Genomic DNA, 16,085 nt, shown 5'->3' on the forward strand with positions numbered 1-16,085 from the left:
ATCTGGCTGTGTGACTTAACCCCTGTGGTTCAGTCCTTGAATCTTCCATGCACTTTCCTATTTAATCTTTGCCACAGCCTTCAGAGGAAATGGATGCACAGAAGAAGCCATTAATTCTTTCATTCGGTCATTTGTTCAACCAGTAGTTATCGAACACCTACTATGAGTCTGACCTAGGTGCTGAGAGTTCAACAAAAGTCAGGTAATTTGCACGATCCATGTGGGTTTGAAGCCCAGCAGGCCCACTCAGCCATGGGCATCAGCAGTAAACAAAGGCCAGACAGGTCTCTGCCTCATGGAGCTCATAGTTGAGAAATGGGAGGCAGACTGAACAAATGAATGAGAGACACTATTTAAAAATATGGAAAATCAAAGCAGGTGCGGGAATGAGACGCACGGTCGACTTAAGAGAGGTGGGCCATATTAGGCGCCTGTGAGATCTGAAGAACAGAGGAGGCCGCAGGGCGAGGATCTACCGGAGAGCTAGTGAGGTGCCCTCACGCTGGAACCGACTATGTGGAACCGACCGTAGGAACTCTCATTAGGGTCAGCTGTTATTATCTTTATTATCGTGAGTACCGGCTCCCCCACTTCCCAACTCTTTACGCCTCAGTTTGTACACACAGAGGTTGCGGGGTGCAGAGAACCGCGCCCTGTGGAGACCAGCCCTACGAGGGCGCTCCAAACAAGTTCTGCGCTTCCCGGACCCGGTTCCGCTACAGGGGAGGGGCGGCCATGGGGGCCGGACCCTGGGAACTACATTTCCCATAATTCCGTCCCCCGCCGCCATCTTGGCGGGTGGGCGGTGGCTACCTGGGGTCTGGCCCTTCAGGCCGCCCGGATGGCTCAGCTCACCACCAACCTAGGCCTTCATCATGGGGGGCGTGGAACCCCGACGAGTAGGGCGTCCGGTGACCTGGGCAGTACCTGCCCGCCTTCTCCACTCCTCCACCCCCGGGCGTCCGGCCCACGTGTCCGTCCGCGCGAAGAAGCCTGCTCTTTACCCGCTGGCCAAGGGCCTGAGGACCCAGAAGTCGGGGGCTCCCACGTCTCTTCCTCGGACCTCTGTCCTGTATACAGTGCCCACTCCCCTCCATTCTCAGACGGCCCCTGTTTTTGCTTCAGTGAGGACAGAACACTAGGTTCCCCGCAGGAGCGCAAATCCGGCTACCGGACGCTTAGAACGCCTGGGCTTGGGGCAGGAAGCTTAAAAAGGATAGCAGACAGCTAGGTCCAAACCTCTAAGGACTAGACCCTCTCCTAGCCCCTGCCCGAGGGCGGGGTAGGGGTGAGGGGCCTGCTGCAGGACTGTCCCTTTAAGGGGGTGTGGTCGGGGGGCGGGGGAAGCGATCAAGACAGAGAAAGCGGCTTCGGCTGCGGCGGCTCGGGCGGCGGCCGCGGGGGACAAAGGGCGGGCGGATCGGCGGGGAGGGGGCGGGGCGCGGCCAGGCCAGGCCCGGGGGCTCCGCATGCTGCAGCTGCCCCCGGGCGCCCCCGCCGCCGCCCTCGCAGCGGAGCCGTGCGGAGCCGAGCTCACGAGCTAGCCCGAGCCAACGGCCCGGAGCCAGCCGGCGGGCGTCCCGGAGGCGGCGGCGTAGGGAGGGGCCCGACGCGCGCACGTGGCCCCGGCGGCCGCCATGGCGGACAGCGGCCCCGCAGGGGGCGCGGCGTTGGCGGCTCCGGCCCCTGGACCGGGGAGTGGCGGCCCAGGGCCCCGCGTCTACTTTCAGAGCCCCCCTGGGGCTGCAGGCGAGGGCCCGGGCGGCGCGGACGACGAGGGCCCAGTGAGGCGCCAAGGGAAGGTCACGGTCAAGTACGACCGCAAGGAACTACGGAAGCGCCTCAACCTGGAGGAGTGGATCCTGGAGCAGCTCACTCGCCTCTACGACTGCCAGGTGTGTCCCCCACCCTGCGCCGACACCCTAAAATCGGTCCCGATTCGGGCCGCCTGGGAACCCCACCTTGAGCCCGCCTGTCACCCGGAGTCAATGGGCGCTCCGCTTCCGCGCGCTCCCCAGCTCTCCGTACTCCCCGCCCCCAATGTATGCTCTTTCTTGTCTGACCTAAGTCACTCCTTTCTTATCTGCTGCCTTGGACAGGAGACTCGGGGCTTGTCTGGGCTGGCGGGGAAAGGAGATCTACCTATTGCCTGCTAGCCTAGACTAGTTAAAAGGAGCTAGCTAGCCTGGGTGGTGGTGGTACGGGTCTTGCCTATTCTAATGGGCTAACCTGGAGCTCCATCTTGTCATGGGGGGCAAGCTAGCCCGCACTCTGGGTTCTAGTTCTCCACCCTATGACTCCTTCCTTGATCAAATGGTGACTCAGTCCCCGGGGGGCAGGGTGGAGGAGTGGGCCTGCCCTGTGCTGCCTACCCTAGCACAGCCCTGGGATGCAGCTGACTCCAGACCGGAGAGATGCTTCCTGGGGGGGAGGGGTGGCAGGCACCCCCTCCCTCAGCAAAGCATGGGCTCTTTGTTTCCCCTTTACCAGGCCTGGGTCCTTCCCACTGACCCCTCACCCTTCACTTCCTCCTCACTCCTGGGAAGCTGTGACAGGTGTTTGGGGGAGGGGAAGGGGCTATGATGAGTTGGGACAGCTGGCCCCACCTGTGCTCTGGTTGAGATGGGGGGCCCGGAAGTTGGGGAGACACATCTGCAGGGTTCCTAGCCCAGGATCCCCAGCCCTAGCTGTCTGGCACCCAGGGTGCCCAACTGGCAGGGACAGGAAGCTCCCCCCCTCATTGGGCAGTTTGCCTTGGCACAGGCCTGATCTGTTTTCTCCTCGGAGCAGCTGCCGCTGTCTGCTGGGCAAGAGGGCTGGCTCATCTGCAGTAGGGCAGGGGCCTCAGCCAGAGAGCCCCTCTCACACCTTCTCTCCCAACTCAGGCCCTTGTCTCTCCCTCCTCCCCCACCCCTACCCCAGGAAGAGGAGATCCCGGAGCTGGAGATTGACGTGGATGAACTCCTGGACATGGAGAGCGATGATACCCGAGCTGCCAGGGTCAAGGTGAGAGGGGTTGGGGGGCAGCAGGGCCAGGTCAGGGGAGCAGGGAATAGAGGGGTGCCTGGAGGCACTGCCCCGTGGGTAGGCAAGCCTCTGGAGCCAGGCCTTCTTTGGTCTGAGTCAGCCAGCTCTGTGACCTTCCTGGGCTCAGCTTCTGGCTCCGTCAAATAGGGCCAGTGGTACTTGCCTAGCTGTTCAGTAGCTGTGGCATCTCCTGTGCCTCAGGGTGGCCCCAGTGCCTTGGAAGAGGGTGTAGGTGAACTTTAGGCTCGTGTTCTCGAGACTCATACTTATACTTTCCCCCCGTGCCCCACTAGGAGCTGCTGGTTGACTGTTACAAACCCACTGAGGTAAGGAGGTGGTTTCCCCAGAGGGTGGGGTGAGGAGCCTGGGGTCCTGTCATCTTGAGTTCTGGCCTCCTTAATGTCCTCCCTCCCTCCAGGCCTTCATCTCTGGCCTGCTGGACAAGATCCGGGGCATGCAGAAGCTGAGCACACCCCAGAAGAAGTAAGGGTTCTCGACCCAGGTGAACGGTGGCTCCCACAGGACAATCGCTGCCCTGCAACCTCGTAGCAACAGCAATACCGGGGGGCCCTGCGGCCAGGCCTGGTGCCATGCGCAGTGCTCCCCGTACCCCTGGCCCAGGGGCCTCTTCCCTGCCCCCTCAGTTTTCCATTTTTGGGGTTTTTTATTATTATTAAACTGACGGGACTTTTTGTGTTTTTATATTGACTGCGGCGCGGGCCCTTTAATAAAGCTAGGATATGCCTTTGGTGCAGTTAACAGGCTCGCCTGGTTTCTTTTAGGGGGGATACACTGCTCTACAACTGCTGCCAGCTGAGCTTCTCCCCAGGTGACCGCAGGCCTTCCTAAGGGCCACGCAGCCATGGCGATACCCCAGTGCTGGCTCCCAGACCAGGATCTGGAAGCGGCTGGGGAGTTGGGGAGGAGCCGTGTTGCTGCTGGCAGGCAGGAATACTCCTTTTTCCCTCTGGACAAGGGCCACCAAGTCACCCACGGCTTGGCCATCGTGACCTCCTTGCCACTGAGCCTACTAGACCCCAAGGCTCTGCAGCCAGGAAAGGAGAGGGAGGGATGGGGGGAGGATGAGGGAGAGGGAAGGCTGAAGCTGTGGTTTCTAAGTCTCCAGGGCCCACAAACAAACACAGGCTCACTTCATGGGCTTTAAAGTTTTTTTCTTTCTTTAAACAGTCTGGTCCCTGATGGGGGCCTCTCCACCAGCCCTCCCCAGTTTGGCTACAGTTCTGAACGTCGCTCGATTTTGAGCAGCTCCACCTCGAACACCAAGGTTGCACCGCCTGCAGGGGGGAAGTGGGATCAGAATGAGAACCAGGGCCACAGGGAGATGGAATGGGTGCAGGAGATGGGAGGCAGGATGGTTTATTACCTGGAATCTTTGGGGGAGCTCCCCGCTCTCCATACCCTGCAAAGATGCACAAAGAAAGTGAGCCGTGGCCAGACAGAGTGAGGTGTTCTGCAGACAACCAGGCTGAGACCAAGCCTCTGCCCATCCCAGCACAAGGCCAGAAATGGAGAAGGTGTAATGGATTTGGGAGGGGGCTGCTAAAGGTCTTGTAGAGGACAAAGAGTGGGCACCAGAGCCAAGCGTCCCAAGGGTCTTGCCCTGTCCTCACTGCTGGACACAACTAGACTTGGAAGTGGCACATATTGAATGGATTGAGTGGAGATCAGTGCAGAGGCTGAACCAGCTTTCACCCTTACGTAGATATAACCCTGAACTGCCTACCCCCATTCAGGAAGGGCCTCTTACCTAGCTCTGATGGGATCACCAGCTTCCGCTTTTCCCCCTCACACATCCTGTAGGACAACACATATTCAGCATGTGGCAGCACCCAGGCTCCCTGCCCCCAACCCGTACCTGGAGCTTGCCTCCCACAGTTCACCTCCTGGACCACAGCCATGGCCCCTCGACTCACCCTAGCAGCCCCTGGTCCCAGCCCTTGATGACCTGGCCCGTGCCCAGGGAGAAGACAAAGGGCTGGTTCTGGGGCAGGCTGCTGTCAAACTCTGTTCCATCTTCCAGCTTACCCTGTGAGACCATGGGAAGGCCAGTGAGGAGGAGGGTCTGCTCTGACACTCCCACCCCCAGGTGCTCTTCCCTACAAGGTGGCAGCCCACAGCACTGGCGGCCATAGTCCTAGAAAGGGACAGAACCTTCGGCAGCTCACAGTACATTGCACTGCTTGCTGGTGCCAACTGGGAGTAGACAGTGAAGAGCAAGATAGGATCATGCAAAGTAGATGAGGAGACTTGCCCAAGGTCACCCACCTTTTGGCAGACAAACCTGGCTCCCAAGTCCTTTCTGGTCCCCGGAAGGCCCACCCACCCCCAAAAGCTCCACTCCCTCACCCACCGTGTAGTGCATGTGCAGGACGTCCCCTTTGCGTGATTTGATGGGACAGTGGTCTACCCGTTTCTTGACTCCGATCTGCAGCTTCCGTTTGCCCTCGGCCCCGGAGGCCGTGACCAGGGCGCTCAGGCAGATGGACAATACTGTCAGGACCCAGCTCAGCCTCATGTTTCTGCGGGAACAGACCCCGACCAACCAACCGGGGGAGAGGAACGGGAGGGCATGGAATACGGGCAAGTACCAGGAGGATTCCACCCCACCGTACCTTGCCTGCCCCTGGGGATCCCCTTGTCCCGTGTCACCGCCCCCTCCCCCAGGCTCCGCGGCCACACTTACCAGTCCAGTGAGAAGGGGGCTTGCCCGAGGACCCCAGCAGCGGGGGGAGGGGGTCAGGGGAGGCCACAGCAGCCAGGGTCCAGCCCCTTTGCTCACCCCCTGCCCTTCCGTCCCTCCCAGTCCCCAGCTCTGCTCTTCAATTCCCCCCCGTCCCTTTCCGCAAAGTCCAAACCCTATCTGGCTGCGCAGCAGTTGCCCCAACCGGGCGACCCCATTCACGCCACACCCAATTGCCTCCCGCCCAGCACACCCACACCTCTGCGGCTGCCGCAGGGGGTCGGCCCCGAGGCACCCACACATCTCCACTGGGTGGCTCCGGGGAGCCCCTGTCCTCCGGGGGTACCCCCCAGGCTGGTCCTGTGCCTCCGCCCGAGGCGCCGCCCCAACTCTGAGCCCTCGGGGGCCTGCGGGGCACCCAGACTGGCCCCGTATCGGGTGGCCGCCGAGCCCGCTCCACCCACACCACCTCTCCCGGGGGAGTTCTCGGCCTACCGCGTCCCCAGGCACGGCCACCACGGAGACCGCCCCCGCGTGGACGCCCCGGGCCATTACCTGGGCCTACCCCTTCGCTGGGCTCCTTAGCCCCACCCTTTAGAGGGCGTGGTTCCTCCCCCGGCCCTGTAGTCCCGCCCCCGACAGGACTAGTCCCCTTCTCCTGAACTGTAGCCGCGCCACTCACCGGCTGAGGCCGCGCCCCCAGTGCCTGGGCTCCTTCCCCCTCGGTCTCCAAACCCGAGGCTCCTCCTTCCGCCTGTTCCAGCTCCTCCTCCAAGGGCCAGCCTCCGTCCCTCACCAGTCCTAGCCCCGCCCCCAGCCCTGGAGCTCCGCCTTCCACTGGCACAAGCTCAGAGGTCCCACCCGTCTCCGTTCCACGTCCCGCCCCGACTCCCGGAGCCCCGCCCCGTGAGGCGTGAGAACCCTCCCCCTGCGGCATCCCCAGACAGCTCTGACCCCAACCCTCAATTTCCTGGTAACCTATCCCTTGTTGACACTCAGAGCCCCGGCCCGCTCCTGCCCCGCCTGATCCAGCCTGCCCCCTTGCACCCCGGCTCCCCACAGCCCGGGCTGTGGCCCCCGCTCACCTCCTCGCCGCGCCCCCGGAGTCAACCCCAGTCGTGCTGCCGTCTCTGCGCAGGCGCGTCATCGTCGCCACCAGACCCGGCCACGCCGCCCGCCCTCATTGGACCGTGCGAAACCCGCGGCCACAAGCCCGCCTGGGCGGCCTTCTCTAGCTCCGCCCCCCGCGCCGCCATGTGACTTATGCGTCAGGTCCGGTGGCTCTGTAGTCCGTAAGGTTAGGTGAAAGTGACTTCTGAAAGGGCCGAAGGCACTTCCGGTCGAGGTAAAATTAAGGTCAGGTGGGCGCGGGTTAGCGGCGGGGGTCTTGAGACGCCATTTTATGTCGCCCCCAGCCTCTCCCACGGCTCTCCTGTTTGCCCCTGAGCCTCTTCAGGATCCACAATCCTCAGTTGCTGTGGAAAGAGCCTGGCTTCAGAGTGAGCCCTGGGTTTGAATCCAGGGTCTGCCATCATTGACTGGCTGTGTGACCTTGAGCAAGTTCCTTGGCCTGGTAACTCGGGCTTGATAACACCCACCCCGCAGGGCCCCTGGAGGATTGCTGCAAGTGATGTGCACTGCCAGGCCCTGGTCCACGGCGAATGCTCTCTCCCTTTTTTCTCTCCCAGCGCATAGGCCTGCCTCTACCTGCTGCACAATGACCCCTGAATCATGACTGTAATGGTCTGGCTGGGTCCGTTCCCCAACCGGACTTATTTCCAGGCACCACAGCACCCAGGCGTGAACAACTGTCCATTGAAGTAATGAACCTGCAATTGGGAGGCAGCTAAGCCTAAGTTGAGTGTTAGGGAGAGAGCCGACCTGAGGTCAGATGCCCAGGTCAGTCAAACTTTTCGAGCCTATTTCCTCAACTGAAAAAGGAAGATAATTACACCACTTAGAATTGAGGACTAGGTGAGAAGGCACATACGAAACAGTGTGCACGCCGGGCAGGCTTAAATGGCCTTGGGAGGTGCTAGCTACTGTCCCTAACCCTCATCTGTCTCACTCTAATTGAGCTCTGGCATTTTGGGTGACGGAATAGCTGAGAAAATGATTTGAAAGTAGCCATCACTGTCAGGAATTGTCTCTTCTGGTTTAACCCCACTCTTGGTTTGGGCCCAACAAGATCACTACCTCACCCTCTCATCTAACACTTCAGAGAAGGCCCCCATTAGGGTAGCTGCTTTGGCTTAACCTCTGCCATGAATGTTCTGTCTCGATGGGGCAAAGCACTGGTGCCCAAGGTTGCCCTTCAGTTCACCCCCTCGTCACTCAGACCCAGGGGCACTGAAGGCTACAGGCCGAAAGCTGGCCACTGAGCTTGGGCTCGGTCAGATAAAGGTCAGGAGAGTCCCAAGCAGCGCCTGGGGAGGGGAGCCCAAGGTGCCAGGGAGGCGAGAGTGGAGAAGACTTTGTAGCTGGGGTGAGCGGGGCCCACCGACCACAGACCTCTGGTGCTGCCTCCCTTTCAGGGATGTGGGAGTGAGGTGGGGGCAGAGCAGGTGCGTGACCTTCGAGTTAAGCTACCGGGAGCAAAAAGCTACAAACAGAGAGTATAACCCGGCAGGGAAGATGGGTGTTCTTTCCTATTACGTGACTCTCTTTGTTGGAGCCCAAGGGCCCAGACCACAGTAATCATCTGTTCCCTCCGTGTGCACATGTGGGAACCGAGGCTCAGAAAGAGAGAGGCAGTGACAACCAAGATCATTCAGCAGATCTGGGTCCCACCTCAAGCTCACTGGCCCTCTGCTTCCAGAAAGGAACCCTTGTAATGAGCAGAGGGGCAGGGACTCCCCAGGGCCTGTTAGCACATGAACGTCAAGGATGCATGATTCTGGCTCTGTGACCTGTTGGGCCTTGGGCCTCATCTCCTCCAAGCTCCATATCTAGGAGGCAGTGTGACGCAGACATTCATGTCCAAACCAGCCAGCCTGGACAGTGACAAACAGTGACACAGGCAGGGACAGTTCCTTCTATCTCTTTTATCGGGACTGGGGTTCACAGTTCTTGTACTGAAGCCCAACTCTCATTGTTTTGTAGAGGACCAGGGTCTTCTTAGTGAGGGGACGGAGGAGCCAGTTGTAAGATGCTCACTTGCACAAGGTGGTTAAAAACTCAGCCGGGACCCCATTCTCTCCCAAGATGGTACATGACCCCTTGTGCTGCCTCCAGGTCTCTTCATCCAACTCTGCCCACGTTGTTGGACGGCAGCCTCAGAGAGACAAGGGGCAGTTGGAAAGCCCTCTTAGAGGCCCAGGTCCTGGAGGAGCTTCCGCCCAGGTTGAGGTCTTGGGGACTGGACTGTTCTCACCAGGATGCCCTCTTGTTCCCCTATGGGCAGGCCTGTGAGGCAAGTGGCCCCACCGAGTCTGAAAAGCAATGTATCACCTTCGCAGCTTCCGGCACCTGAGAAGGGAAGAAGGGGTCCGTTCATGCTGGCACAGCTCAGCCCCTGCTCCTCTAGACTCACCCCCTTCTTACCTTCTGTGAACCTCATTCTCCCCTAACACTCCTGGGAAGCCCCAGCTGGCCTGGTCCACAGGACGCCACCCCATGGCCCCGCTGTGGAAAGGAGGGGTGGTGAGAAGCAACTTGGACAAGGGTGGACCAGCGTTCCACTACATCCCCTGGCCTCTTGGAGAACATAAGGTGGAACAAACTCTACCACAGGGGTTTCTGGGAAGGCTCAGAGCTTTGCAAACTGGAAGGCTGTCTTTCTCTTTTCTACACCTGGTGATGTCACCTCTTCCAGGACATCTCTAACCTCTCAAAGACGATGTCAGGCGCCCCTCACCACAGTTCTTGACTTGACTTCCTCTGTTGGCATCATGTGCCCTCGTGTCTGACTCCCACATCAGAATGTGAGCCTTGTTTATGCTGACCCCAGTGCCAGCAGGCGCTTGGTCAATAGTTCAGCACACTCAAAGCTTCCCCTTCCCTGGCTCTTCTCCCACCAGCAGGCTCACCGGGACCTGCTCCAGGATGGCGCCTTGACGCCACACCCAACTCCTCACCTGCAGGTGTCTGGGTTGAGCTCTAAGCCCCGCCCTTGACAACGGAGGAAGCTGCGGCGTCGGCAGCGGCAGTGGCAGGTCCGGGGGTCAGGGCGCTGGCGGCGCTGGGGGCAGCGTGGGCAGAGGGGCCTGGGGCTGGAGTGGGATGGGTGATGTCAGCTGGGGAGGGTGCTCCGGGGGCAGGGTCCCAGCCCGGAACAGAGCGGGGCTGGGGACGGTGGTGGGGAGTGGAAGCCCTAGGAGGAGAAGCAACATGTCTCGGGTGAGAAGTAAGAGTCTTCCCGGGAGCTGGGGTTGGGGAAGAGCATATAGTCTTGGGGAGCAGAGGAAAAGGGGAGAGGGGGACACGAGTGGGAGGAGAAGGCGGGGGACCACAACTTCCTGACACACTCTTACACCCCTGCCCCACCCACACATTACATTCTGGGTGCTGGGCCTGGGCTCCAACCCCACCTCGGCAAGAGCCCAAGACTCACCTGTCCAGTTTCACAGCACTCTCTCGTTTTTTTGGTCTGAAAAGAGAGACAGACAGAGACAAGGAAAAAGAGGATCAGGAAGCCAAGCATCCTACTCTCTTGCCCTAGATCCCAGGCCTACCCGGCTATACTCTTGGAAACCTGGTCCCCGCTGTGGTGTACCACCACACCCAACACCCCCCAAGCCTTGTCTCTGCGAACTCAGGAGTGGGGCCTGGCTGGCACCTGCATTCACACTGGCTGTGTTCTTCCAGGGACATCTCCCCCAGCTGACTGCTTGGGTACCGGATCATGAGGATCTGTGCTCAGGAAAACAGGGAGAGAGACAGTCAGAAAGAGAGGAAGCGGACGCTCCATGGGCTGGAGAAATGAGAATACCTTGCCCACCAGCCAGGGCTCTGGTTGCCACCCTCTCGGTCCCCAGAACGCTAGCATCCAGCCAGGCACACTCCACCTGCCCCATACCTGCATTCGGACTTGGTGCTGCCCAGTGGGCACACACTCCAGGCCGTCGTCAGGGCAGCAGCCGCCACAGCGCTGCACCGTCACGCAGCTGGGCACCAGTTGCTTGGCCACAGTGCCCATGAGCTCCATGGTCAGGGGCACCACCACCTCCCGCGGCTGGCAGGTGGCACGAGCATACACGTCTATCCATGACACCACTGGGGGCAGATGCGTAAGGGTTAAGTCCCCACTGGGTTTACTGCAGCTGCTCCCTGGTTCCCCTACCCCTGCGCCCAGAAGCTGTTCTCCTTAGTTCCCATGTCACAGCCACCCTCCACTAGCCCCCACTTCTGCCCTCCCAATCTGTCTCCCCTGCCCTGTTCATCCAGAACCCAGGAACCCCCCTTCCTCAATCTCCTCTTCTGTGAAATGGGCAGAATAAGAGTTTGCATCTTACAGAGGAGTGTGATTACACAAGATGAGGAATACACAGAGTCTGGAATCAGGACTGGAAGAGAAGATTCTTAGTGCTGGCTAGTAGAAAGTTCCTGTTGTTACTATTACCTTTCTTCTGATGGCCAGGGGCATCAGGCTGGGAGACCGGGCCCTGCAGGAGAGAAGAAACCTGGACCCAAGGTGCACTCCAGGAAGGGCTAGCCCTGTCGCTGGCCCCAGGGCTCTGCCCTTGCAGTCAGGAGGCTTATTTCCAGACTACTCCGTTCCTGGGGCCACTCTAGCTTTACCTGTCCTCTCCAGGCCACCTGGGACCTGGGACCTGCCCTGGCTACAACCCCCCAGGCACACTCTGCCGGCAGCGTCGAACCTCCAAGCCTGGGGACCGGGCTTGTTCTCGAGGCCGCAGACCAAGAGGGGGCACAGTGAGCGCCGAACCGCGTCCTGCAGGCACCGAGGCGGCCCCGCCCCCGGCTGCGCCCTGGGGACGGGGTGGGGCGGGGGAGTGGCCCCGGAGTTGGGCCGGCGGGCGGGCCGGGAGGGACACCTCCCGAGGGATGCCCAGGCCGGGCTCCCGAGACGCCCCCGTCCGAGGCCCGACCCCGCGGATCCCCGAGAACCCGGTCGCTCCGCGCCTCCCCACTTCCGCCAACCTTGAGAGAGGGCACGGCGGGCGGGAGGGTTGTCGCGGACGCACGTACCTGGGCGGGGGCCAGCTGCAGGAGCGCGGCGAGCAGCAGGCGGCGGAGCAGGGGGCTCATGGTGCCCGCGGGGGCCGCGTGCCGGGGGCGCCCGCATCGCCCTAGCCCGGCGGCGCGGGGGGCGGCGGCAGCCAGAGCCCCATGGCGCGGGCCCGGGAGCGGCGGGCGGGGGCCGGGCGCGGTGGGCGGCTCCTCCGCGGCCCCCTCCCGAGCCCTGGGCGCAGGCAGCGCAGCGCAGCGCAGCGGCGGCGGCGGCGGCCGGAGGAGCCGGGCGGGCGGGCGGGCGGTGGTGGCGGCGGCGGGCGGCGGGGACGGCGGGGACGGCGGGGGGCCGGGCCCGGGCTGGCGGGCGGGCGGCTCATGTGACCCAGACACGCGCTCCCCACCGGGCCGCGGGGCGGGGGCGGGGTGGGGGAGGGGGGGCGAGGCCGCCGGCGGGGCCCGCCCCCTCTACACACACCCCACCTCCTGCCGCAGCAGGGGAAAGGGGACGCACCGCCCAGGGGGCCGGGCTCCCGGGTTGCCGCCGCCAGAACCCGGAGGGCGGGGCCCGGGCCGGGGGCTCTGGGCCTGCAGGAGTGAGCCAGACAAGAGCTCTGAGAATCACTTTATTGCACGCTTTTTGGGGAGTGGGGTGTCCCAGAAGGGAGCACACCGCGGGCCCCATCCAAAGTGAGCTCTCCAAGGTGAGCCGCTCAGGGGCTGGGGCCGGGGGGCACGATCCCGGGGCCTTGACGAGGCCCGGGTGGTGGCTGCAGCTGCTGCCCCTGCCGTTGCTCCTCCTGGGGCCTGGCTCTGTTGGCCCTGCAGAGGAGAGCACCTGGTGGTCGGGAGTGGGATCCTGGAGGGTGGTGCCAGGACAGTGAGGAGAGGGCAGGAAAGAGCTGGGACAGACCTGGCCCGGGCCCGAGTGTCATTGTAGATGGCTGTGATGATCCGATCCTTTTCATCCATGAATCTACGATGCATCTGCTCCAGCTTCCTGCAAGGGGGTTACAGCTGACTCTGGGAATCCCCAATCCCCGCTGTCCCCCAAGTCCCACCCCCCTCCACCCCACTTGAGGGTCTCACAGCTTTACACTTGTGGGGACCTCAGCTAACTGCCTGTGCTAGGTGAGGAAAGGGGCACAGAGTAGCTGGGACTTGTCCAGGGCCTAATGGTGACCCAGGTCCCTGACTGTCCTGAAGGTGGTGACAGCAGCTCTGTCACGGAGGTCCTTAAAGGCAACTAGAAAGGTTTGTTCATCTAACTCCATCATGCACCAGCCTTTAGGTGTCTTTGCTATCAAACCTCGGTGGCAATGGCACGCATGAGAGAGTGGCAGGAAAACAGCAACTGCCAAACAAGTGAAGACAGTTGCTGGTGAGGCCCAGTTCAATGCATTTCCTTCTTGTGCAGGATTTTGATTGGCTCCAGCACTCTCTGGCAACCAGCACCAAAGATTTAAATTCAAATTATAAAAAACTGAAAATGACATTAGCCCTTAGTGCAGAGCTGCCTTTGCTAAATAAGAAGAGGCTCTGGAGGAGACCGATTTCATGCAGTTCTTAGCTTGAGAGACACAAGGGTGCAGGCCACAGGGGTGGTATGGATGGATGGCTGACACTGGGCTTCACCCACCCTCCTGCCCTCTGCCCATCACCCTAGGGGGACGCGCACCTGAAGGCAACATAGTGCAGGCCCATGCCTGCCAGCATGATCAGGAGGCAGTACCCCAGCACCCGCCGGTTGTGCATGTGCTGCTTCTGCCTTGACTCTTGTCCCTGAGGCCTCACTTCATGAAACTGGGCCCAGTATTTTGCATTGGGGGGTGCCCAGGAGCTGCTGGGAGGTAGAAGAAGGGACAGTGTAAAGATGGGGCTCCCCAGGAGACTTGGGGGTGGCAAGCTGGGGGCAGGACTACTGTACCTGTGGGCCTGATGAGCAGACCTGGGATGGGCTGTGGTTCCTGGACACTTTGGGGAAGCTGCCGAGCGGAGCTGGTGGTCATAGCTGCGGCGGCTCTGCTCACGGCTCAGCACTTGGTATGCTTCACTCAGCTCCACAAAGCGGCTGTGCAGGGCTGGGTTCCTGGGGTCCCGGTCAGGATGCAGCTGGGGTGGGGCAGGACTCCCCTCATCTTCCTTCCCATGACCTATCCTGACAATATCCACCCACAAGGGCTCATATCATACCCAGAGGCCCTCCCTGGGCAGTGACCCTCACCCTCAGGCCTGCACATCCCTCTAGAAGACCAGAGAGTTAGGAAGCACAAACTCCTGCCCCCTCCCCTTGTTCAAGCCCTCCCCACCTGCTGCCTGGCTCTCATTGTATGCCCTGGTCCCAGCTTTCTCAAGAGCAGGCAGGTCAAGAGAACCAAGCCCAGCCCATCAGGACTCCTGGTTCCTGCCCCACAGCCCTTCCTTCCACCCGGCCAGACCTCTCCACTTGGGGCAGCTCCCAATGCTGAGGGAATGTGCACCAGCCAGAGTGAGCCTCTCAGCTCCATTCCTGAGAACTTGGAGCGTACCCCATCTGGCTCAGACTTCCCTTCCCCCTCTCCACTTAAGACCACTGGTACCTCTTTGGACTTGGAGAAGAAAGCTCGTTTAACTTCTTCAGCGCTGGCACCAGGATGCACCCCCAACAGTTCATAGTAGTTACTGGGGCCAGACCTGTGGAGAGAGGCCCAAACCTGCAGAGGCTAAGGAAAACACAGAGGATACCCCTTCCCTGCCCGTCCCAGCCCCGCTGGATCACACCCTTCAACTCAGCATCCAGATGCTGAGGGGGCTGAGGCAGGTGCCAAGGGAGATCTCTAAATCATCCCTCCCTTTTTGAGTGTTCCAGGTAAGGGGCAGATCAGATTGTCTCAAAGTGTAGTTTTCAGACCCCTTGCATCAGAAACGCCTGAAAAGCATGTTTTAAAAAATAGATTCTTGAGGCCCACCTCATTCCTGCAAATCAGAATCTCCAGAGCAGCGCCCAGGAATCTGCAGTTTTGTAAGCTCCCCACACCCCGCCTGGGTTATGCACAGCGATGCTTGACAACCACCTGAGTTGTGGAAGGTGCATTGGGTTTGGTTGGGCTCAAATTCCAGATGTGCCACTTAATTCTCTGTATGACCTTGGGGGGTCATCCTTTAATCTCTGATCCTGTGCCCTCAGCAGTGAAGGTGAGGGTAAGCTGACAAGCCTGTAAGGCGCCTGACGCAGAGTAAGCGATCACGACTATCCCAGCACCTAGACTATCCCGGCACCTAGCGCAGGGCCTAGAATTGGGCAGGCCAGCCACAAAAACCTACTGAACGACCGGGCCCGGCCCCGGGCGCCCGACTCACCGCTGCCGGGCGGCCGCTGCGAAGAACCGAGTGGGAGGGTTGTGGGGCCACAGCCGGCGCAGGCGCAGGGGCAGCATGAAGGCAGGCGGGCATCTGGTGAAAGGTCACAAAGAACAGTGGGATGGGAGCAGACTTCAACCACTGCAGCGGGGATGAGGGGTGGGGGTGGGGGGCAGAGGGAAGGGACCTGGCCCCGTTGAGATGCAAAGGAAAACTGAAGCAGGTCCGGGGGACTCAGGGGCGGGTGGAACCTCCCTGCTGAAGACCAGACCCCGGTGTCCTGGCCCTGTCCCCGCCTCCGACCCGGGCGTCCAGAGCCCCTCTCCACCCTTGTCTCGGTGTCTGTACAACCAGCCCCGGACGCCGAGACCCCCTCCCCACCCTGGGAGCTCGGGGGGCGGGTGCAGGGAGAGCCACACCAAGCCCCGCCCCCCTTCACTCACAGACCCCTTGGCGGCCGCCGTTTCCTGCTCCTATTCAGGCCCCGCCTCCACACTCTCATTGGCTTAGACATCCAGACCACGCCCATAGGCCTGAGGGAGCGGACCAGCGGCGAAGCCCCGCCCCCGCACATCCATTGGCTTTTGACGCCTCGGATCCACCCATCGAGACAGCAGCCCGGGGACTTGCAGAAAGGCGCCAGCACCCACCCGGGTAGGCTGCGGCACGGGGCCTGACCCTCAGTGAGGCTTTCGGCTCAGCCCCCGTTGTTCTGTTCCCTCGGACAAGGCTGTTACTCCGCTCTGCAGCGAGACGCGTTTCACAAAGCAGTTTCCACCCCATAATCGGCCTGGAACTTCACCGGAGCCTGGCACAGCCCTCAGCTTACAGAGGGGAAAACTGAGGCTGGGGCTTTTTTTCACCCAAGTCACTTGTCCTGTCTCTC

General features: G+C 61.2%; 4 protein-coding genes across 21 annotated transcripts; 1 reads left to right on the forward strand and 3 right to left on the reverse strand.

The window, feature by feature from the left end:
* The first annotated feature begins 1,422 nt into the window (after nucleotides 1-1,422).
* On the forward strand, nucleotides 1,423-3,786 carry PPP1R14B (protein phosphatase 1 regulatory inhibitor subunit 14B). The gene is made up of 4 exons (XM_082627452.1): nucleotides 1,423-1,895; nucleotides 2,923-3,006; nucleotides 3,321-3,353; nucleotides 3,446-3,786. Exons 1-4 carry the CDS (start codon nucleotides 1,638-1,640, stop codon nucleotides 3,512-3,514), a joined length of 444 nt encoding a protein of 147 aa, XP_082483578.1. The 5' UTR covers nucleotides 1,423-1,637; the 3' UTR covers nucleotides 3,515-3,786.
* Nucleotides 3,787-4,182: 396 nt separating this feature from the next.
* FKBP2 (FKBP prolyl isomerase 2) lies at nucleotides 4,183-6,954 on the reverse strand (the record flags this gene model as incomplete). Of its 3 annotated transcripts, none has more annotated exons than XM_082627721.1 (6): nucleotides 4,183-4,322; nucleotides 4,412-4,447; nucleotides 4,796-4,842; nucleotides 4,962-5,074; nucleotides 5,399-5,567; nucleotides 6,814-6,954. In XM_082627721.1, 6 exons carry the CDS (start codon nucleotides 6,873-6,875, stop codon nucleotides 4,261-4,263), a joined length of 489 nt encoding a protein of 162 aa, XP_082483847.1. In that variant the 3' UTR covers nucleotides 4,183-4,260. The 3 variants fall into 3 exon arrangements, with proteins under 3 accessions (XP_082483847.1, XP_082483849.1, XP_082483848.1); XM_082627723.1 differs by lacking the exon at nucleotides 6,814-6,954 and adding an exon at nucleotides 6,198-6,280; XM_082627722.1 differs by lacking the exon at nucleotides 6,814-6,954 and adding an exon at nucleotides 5,732-5,869.
* Nucleotides 6,955-8,752: 1,798 nt separating this feature from the next.
* VEGFB (vascular endothelial growth factor B) lies at nucleotides 8,753-12,286 on the reverse strand. Of its 4 annotated transcripts, none has more exons than XM_082629200.1 (8): nucleotides 11,879-12,279; nucleotides 11,289-11,331; nucleotides 10,746-10,942; nucleotides 10,506-10,579; nucleotides 10,281-10,316; nucleotides 9,805-9,939; nucleotides 9,272-9,352; nucleotides 8,753-9,196 (listed from the first exon to the last, which is right to left on the reverse strand). In XM_082629200.1, the coding sequence occupies exons 1-8, from the start codon at nucleotides 11,936-11,938 to the stop codon at nucleotides 9,175-9,177; spliced, it is 648 nt and encodes a 215-aa protein (XP_082485326.1). In that variant the 5' UTR covers nucleotides 11,939-12,279; the 3' UTR covers nucleotides 8,753-9,174. The 4 variants fall into 4 exon arrangements, 3 of the variants coding, with proteins under 3 accessions (XP_082485326.1, XP_082485325.1, XP_082485324.1); XR_014294771.1 differs by having other exon boundaries at nucleotides 9,182-9,196; nucleotides 9,805-10,040; nucleotides 11,879-12,286; XM_082629199.1 differs by lacking the exon at nucleotides 9,272-9,352 and having other exon boundaries at nucleotides 11,879-12,284.
* Nucleotides 12,287-12,473: 187 nt separating this feature from the next.
* On the reverse strand, nucleotides 12,474-16,007 carry DNAJC4 (DnaJ heat shock protein family (Hsp40) member C4). Of its 13 annotated transcripts, none has more exons than XM_082629188.1 (7): nucleotides 15,647-16,007; nucleotides 15,200-15,292; nucleotides 14,440-14,533; nucleotides 13,788-14,018; nucleotides 13,539-13,703; nucleotides 12,774-12,860; nucleotides 12,474-12,682 (listed from the first exon to the last, which is right to left on the reverse strand). In XM_082629188.1, the coding sequence occupies exons 1-7, from the start codon at nucleotides 15,771-15,773 to the stop codon at nucleotides 12,574-12,576; spliced, it is 906 nt and encodes a 301-aa protein (XP_082485314.1). In that variant the 5' UTR covers nucleotides 15,774-16,007; the 3' UTR covers nucleotides 12,474-12,573. The 13 variants fall into 13 exon arrangements, with proteins under 13 accessions (XP_082485314.1, XP_082485316.1, XP_082485315.1 ...); XM_082629190.1 differs by having other exon boundaries at nucleotides 13,539-13,700; nucleotides 13,788-13,972; nucleotides 15,643-16,007; XM_082629189.1 differs by having other exon boundaries at nucleotides 13,788-13,972; nucleotides 15,643-16,007.
* Between the last annotated feature and the right edge of the window lie 78 nt (nucleotides 16,008-16,085).

This window comes from Mesoplodon mirus, assembly GCF_964341445.2.
Source record: "Mesoplodon mirus genome assembly, chromosome: 7".
NCBI lineage: Eukaryota > Metazoa > Chordata > Mammalia > Artiodactyla > Ziphiidae > Mesoplodon > Mesoplodon mirus.

What these genes read in the sequence shown, in the direction of transcription:
- PPP1R14B (XM_082627452.1), top strand. Translation starts at nt 1,638, where the DNA reads ATGGCGGACAGCGGCCCCGCAGGGGGCGCGGCGTTGGCGGCTCCGGCC. An exon ending in CCCGAGCTGCCAGGGTCAAG is followed by an intron (nt 3,007 to 3,320) that starts GTGAGAGGGGTT and finishes GTGCCCCACTAG; the next exon opens with GAGCTGCTGGTTGACTGTTA. An exon ending in ACTGTTACAAACCCACTGAG is followed by an intron (nt 3,354 to 3,445) that starts GTAAGGAGGTGG and finishes CCCTCCCTCCAG; the next exon opens with GCCTTCATCTCTGGCCTGCT.
- VEGFB (XM_082629200.1), bottom strand. Translation starts at nt 11,938, where the DNA reads ATGAGCCCCCTGCTCCGCCGCCTGCTGCTCGCCGCGCTCCTGCAGCTG. An exon ending in CACAGCCAGTGTGAATGCAG is followed by an intron (nt 10,317 to 10,505) that starts GTGCCAGCCAGG and finishes CTCTCTTTTCAG; the next exon opens with ACCAAAAAAACGAGAGAGTG. An exon ending in GAGAATGAGGTTCACAGAAG is followed by an intron (nt 9,197 to 9,271) that starts GTAAGAAGGGGG and finishes TTCCCTTCTCAG; the next exon opens with GTGCCGGAAGCTGCGAAGGT.
- DNAJC4 (XM_082629181.1), bottom strand. Translation starts at nt 15,773, where the DNA reads ATGTGCGGGGGCGGGGCTTCGCCGCTGGTCCGCTCCCTCAGGCCTATG. An exon ending in CGGCGGCCGCCAAGGGGTCT is followed by an intron (nt 15,293 to 15,642) that starts GTGAGTGAAGGG and finishes ACCTTTCACCAG; the next exon opens with ATGCCCGCCTGCCTTCATGC. An exon ending in TCTTCTCCAAGTCCAAAGAG is followed by an intron (nt 13,973 to 14,439) that starts GTACCAGTGGTC and finishes GCCCCACCCCAG; the next exon opens with CTGCATCCTGACCGGGACCC.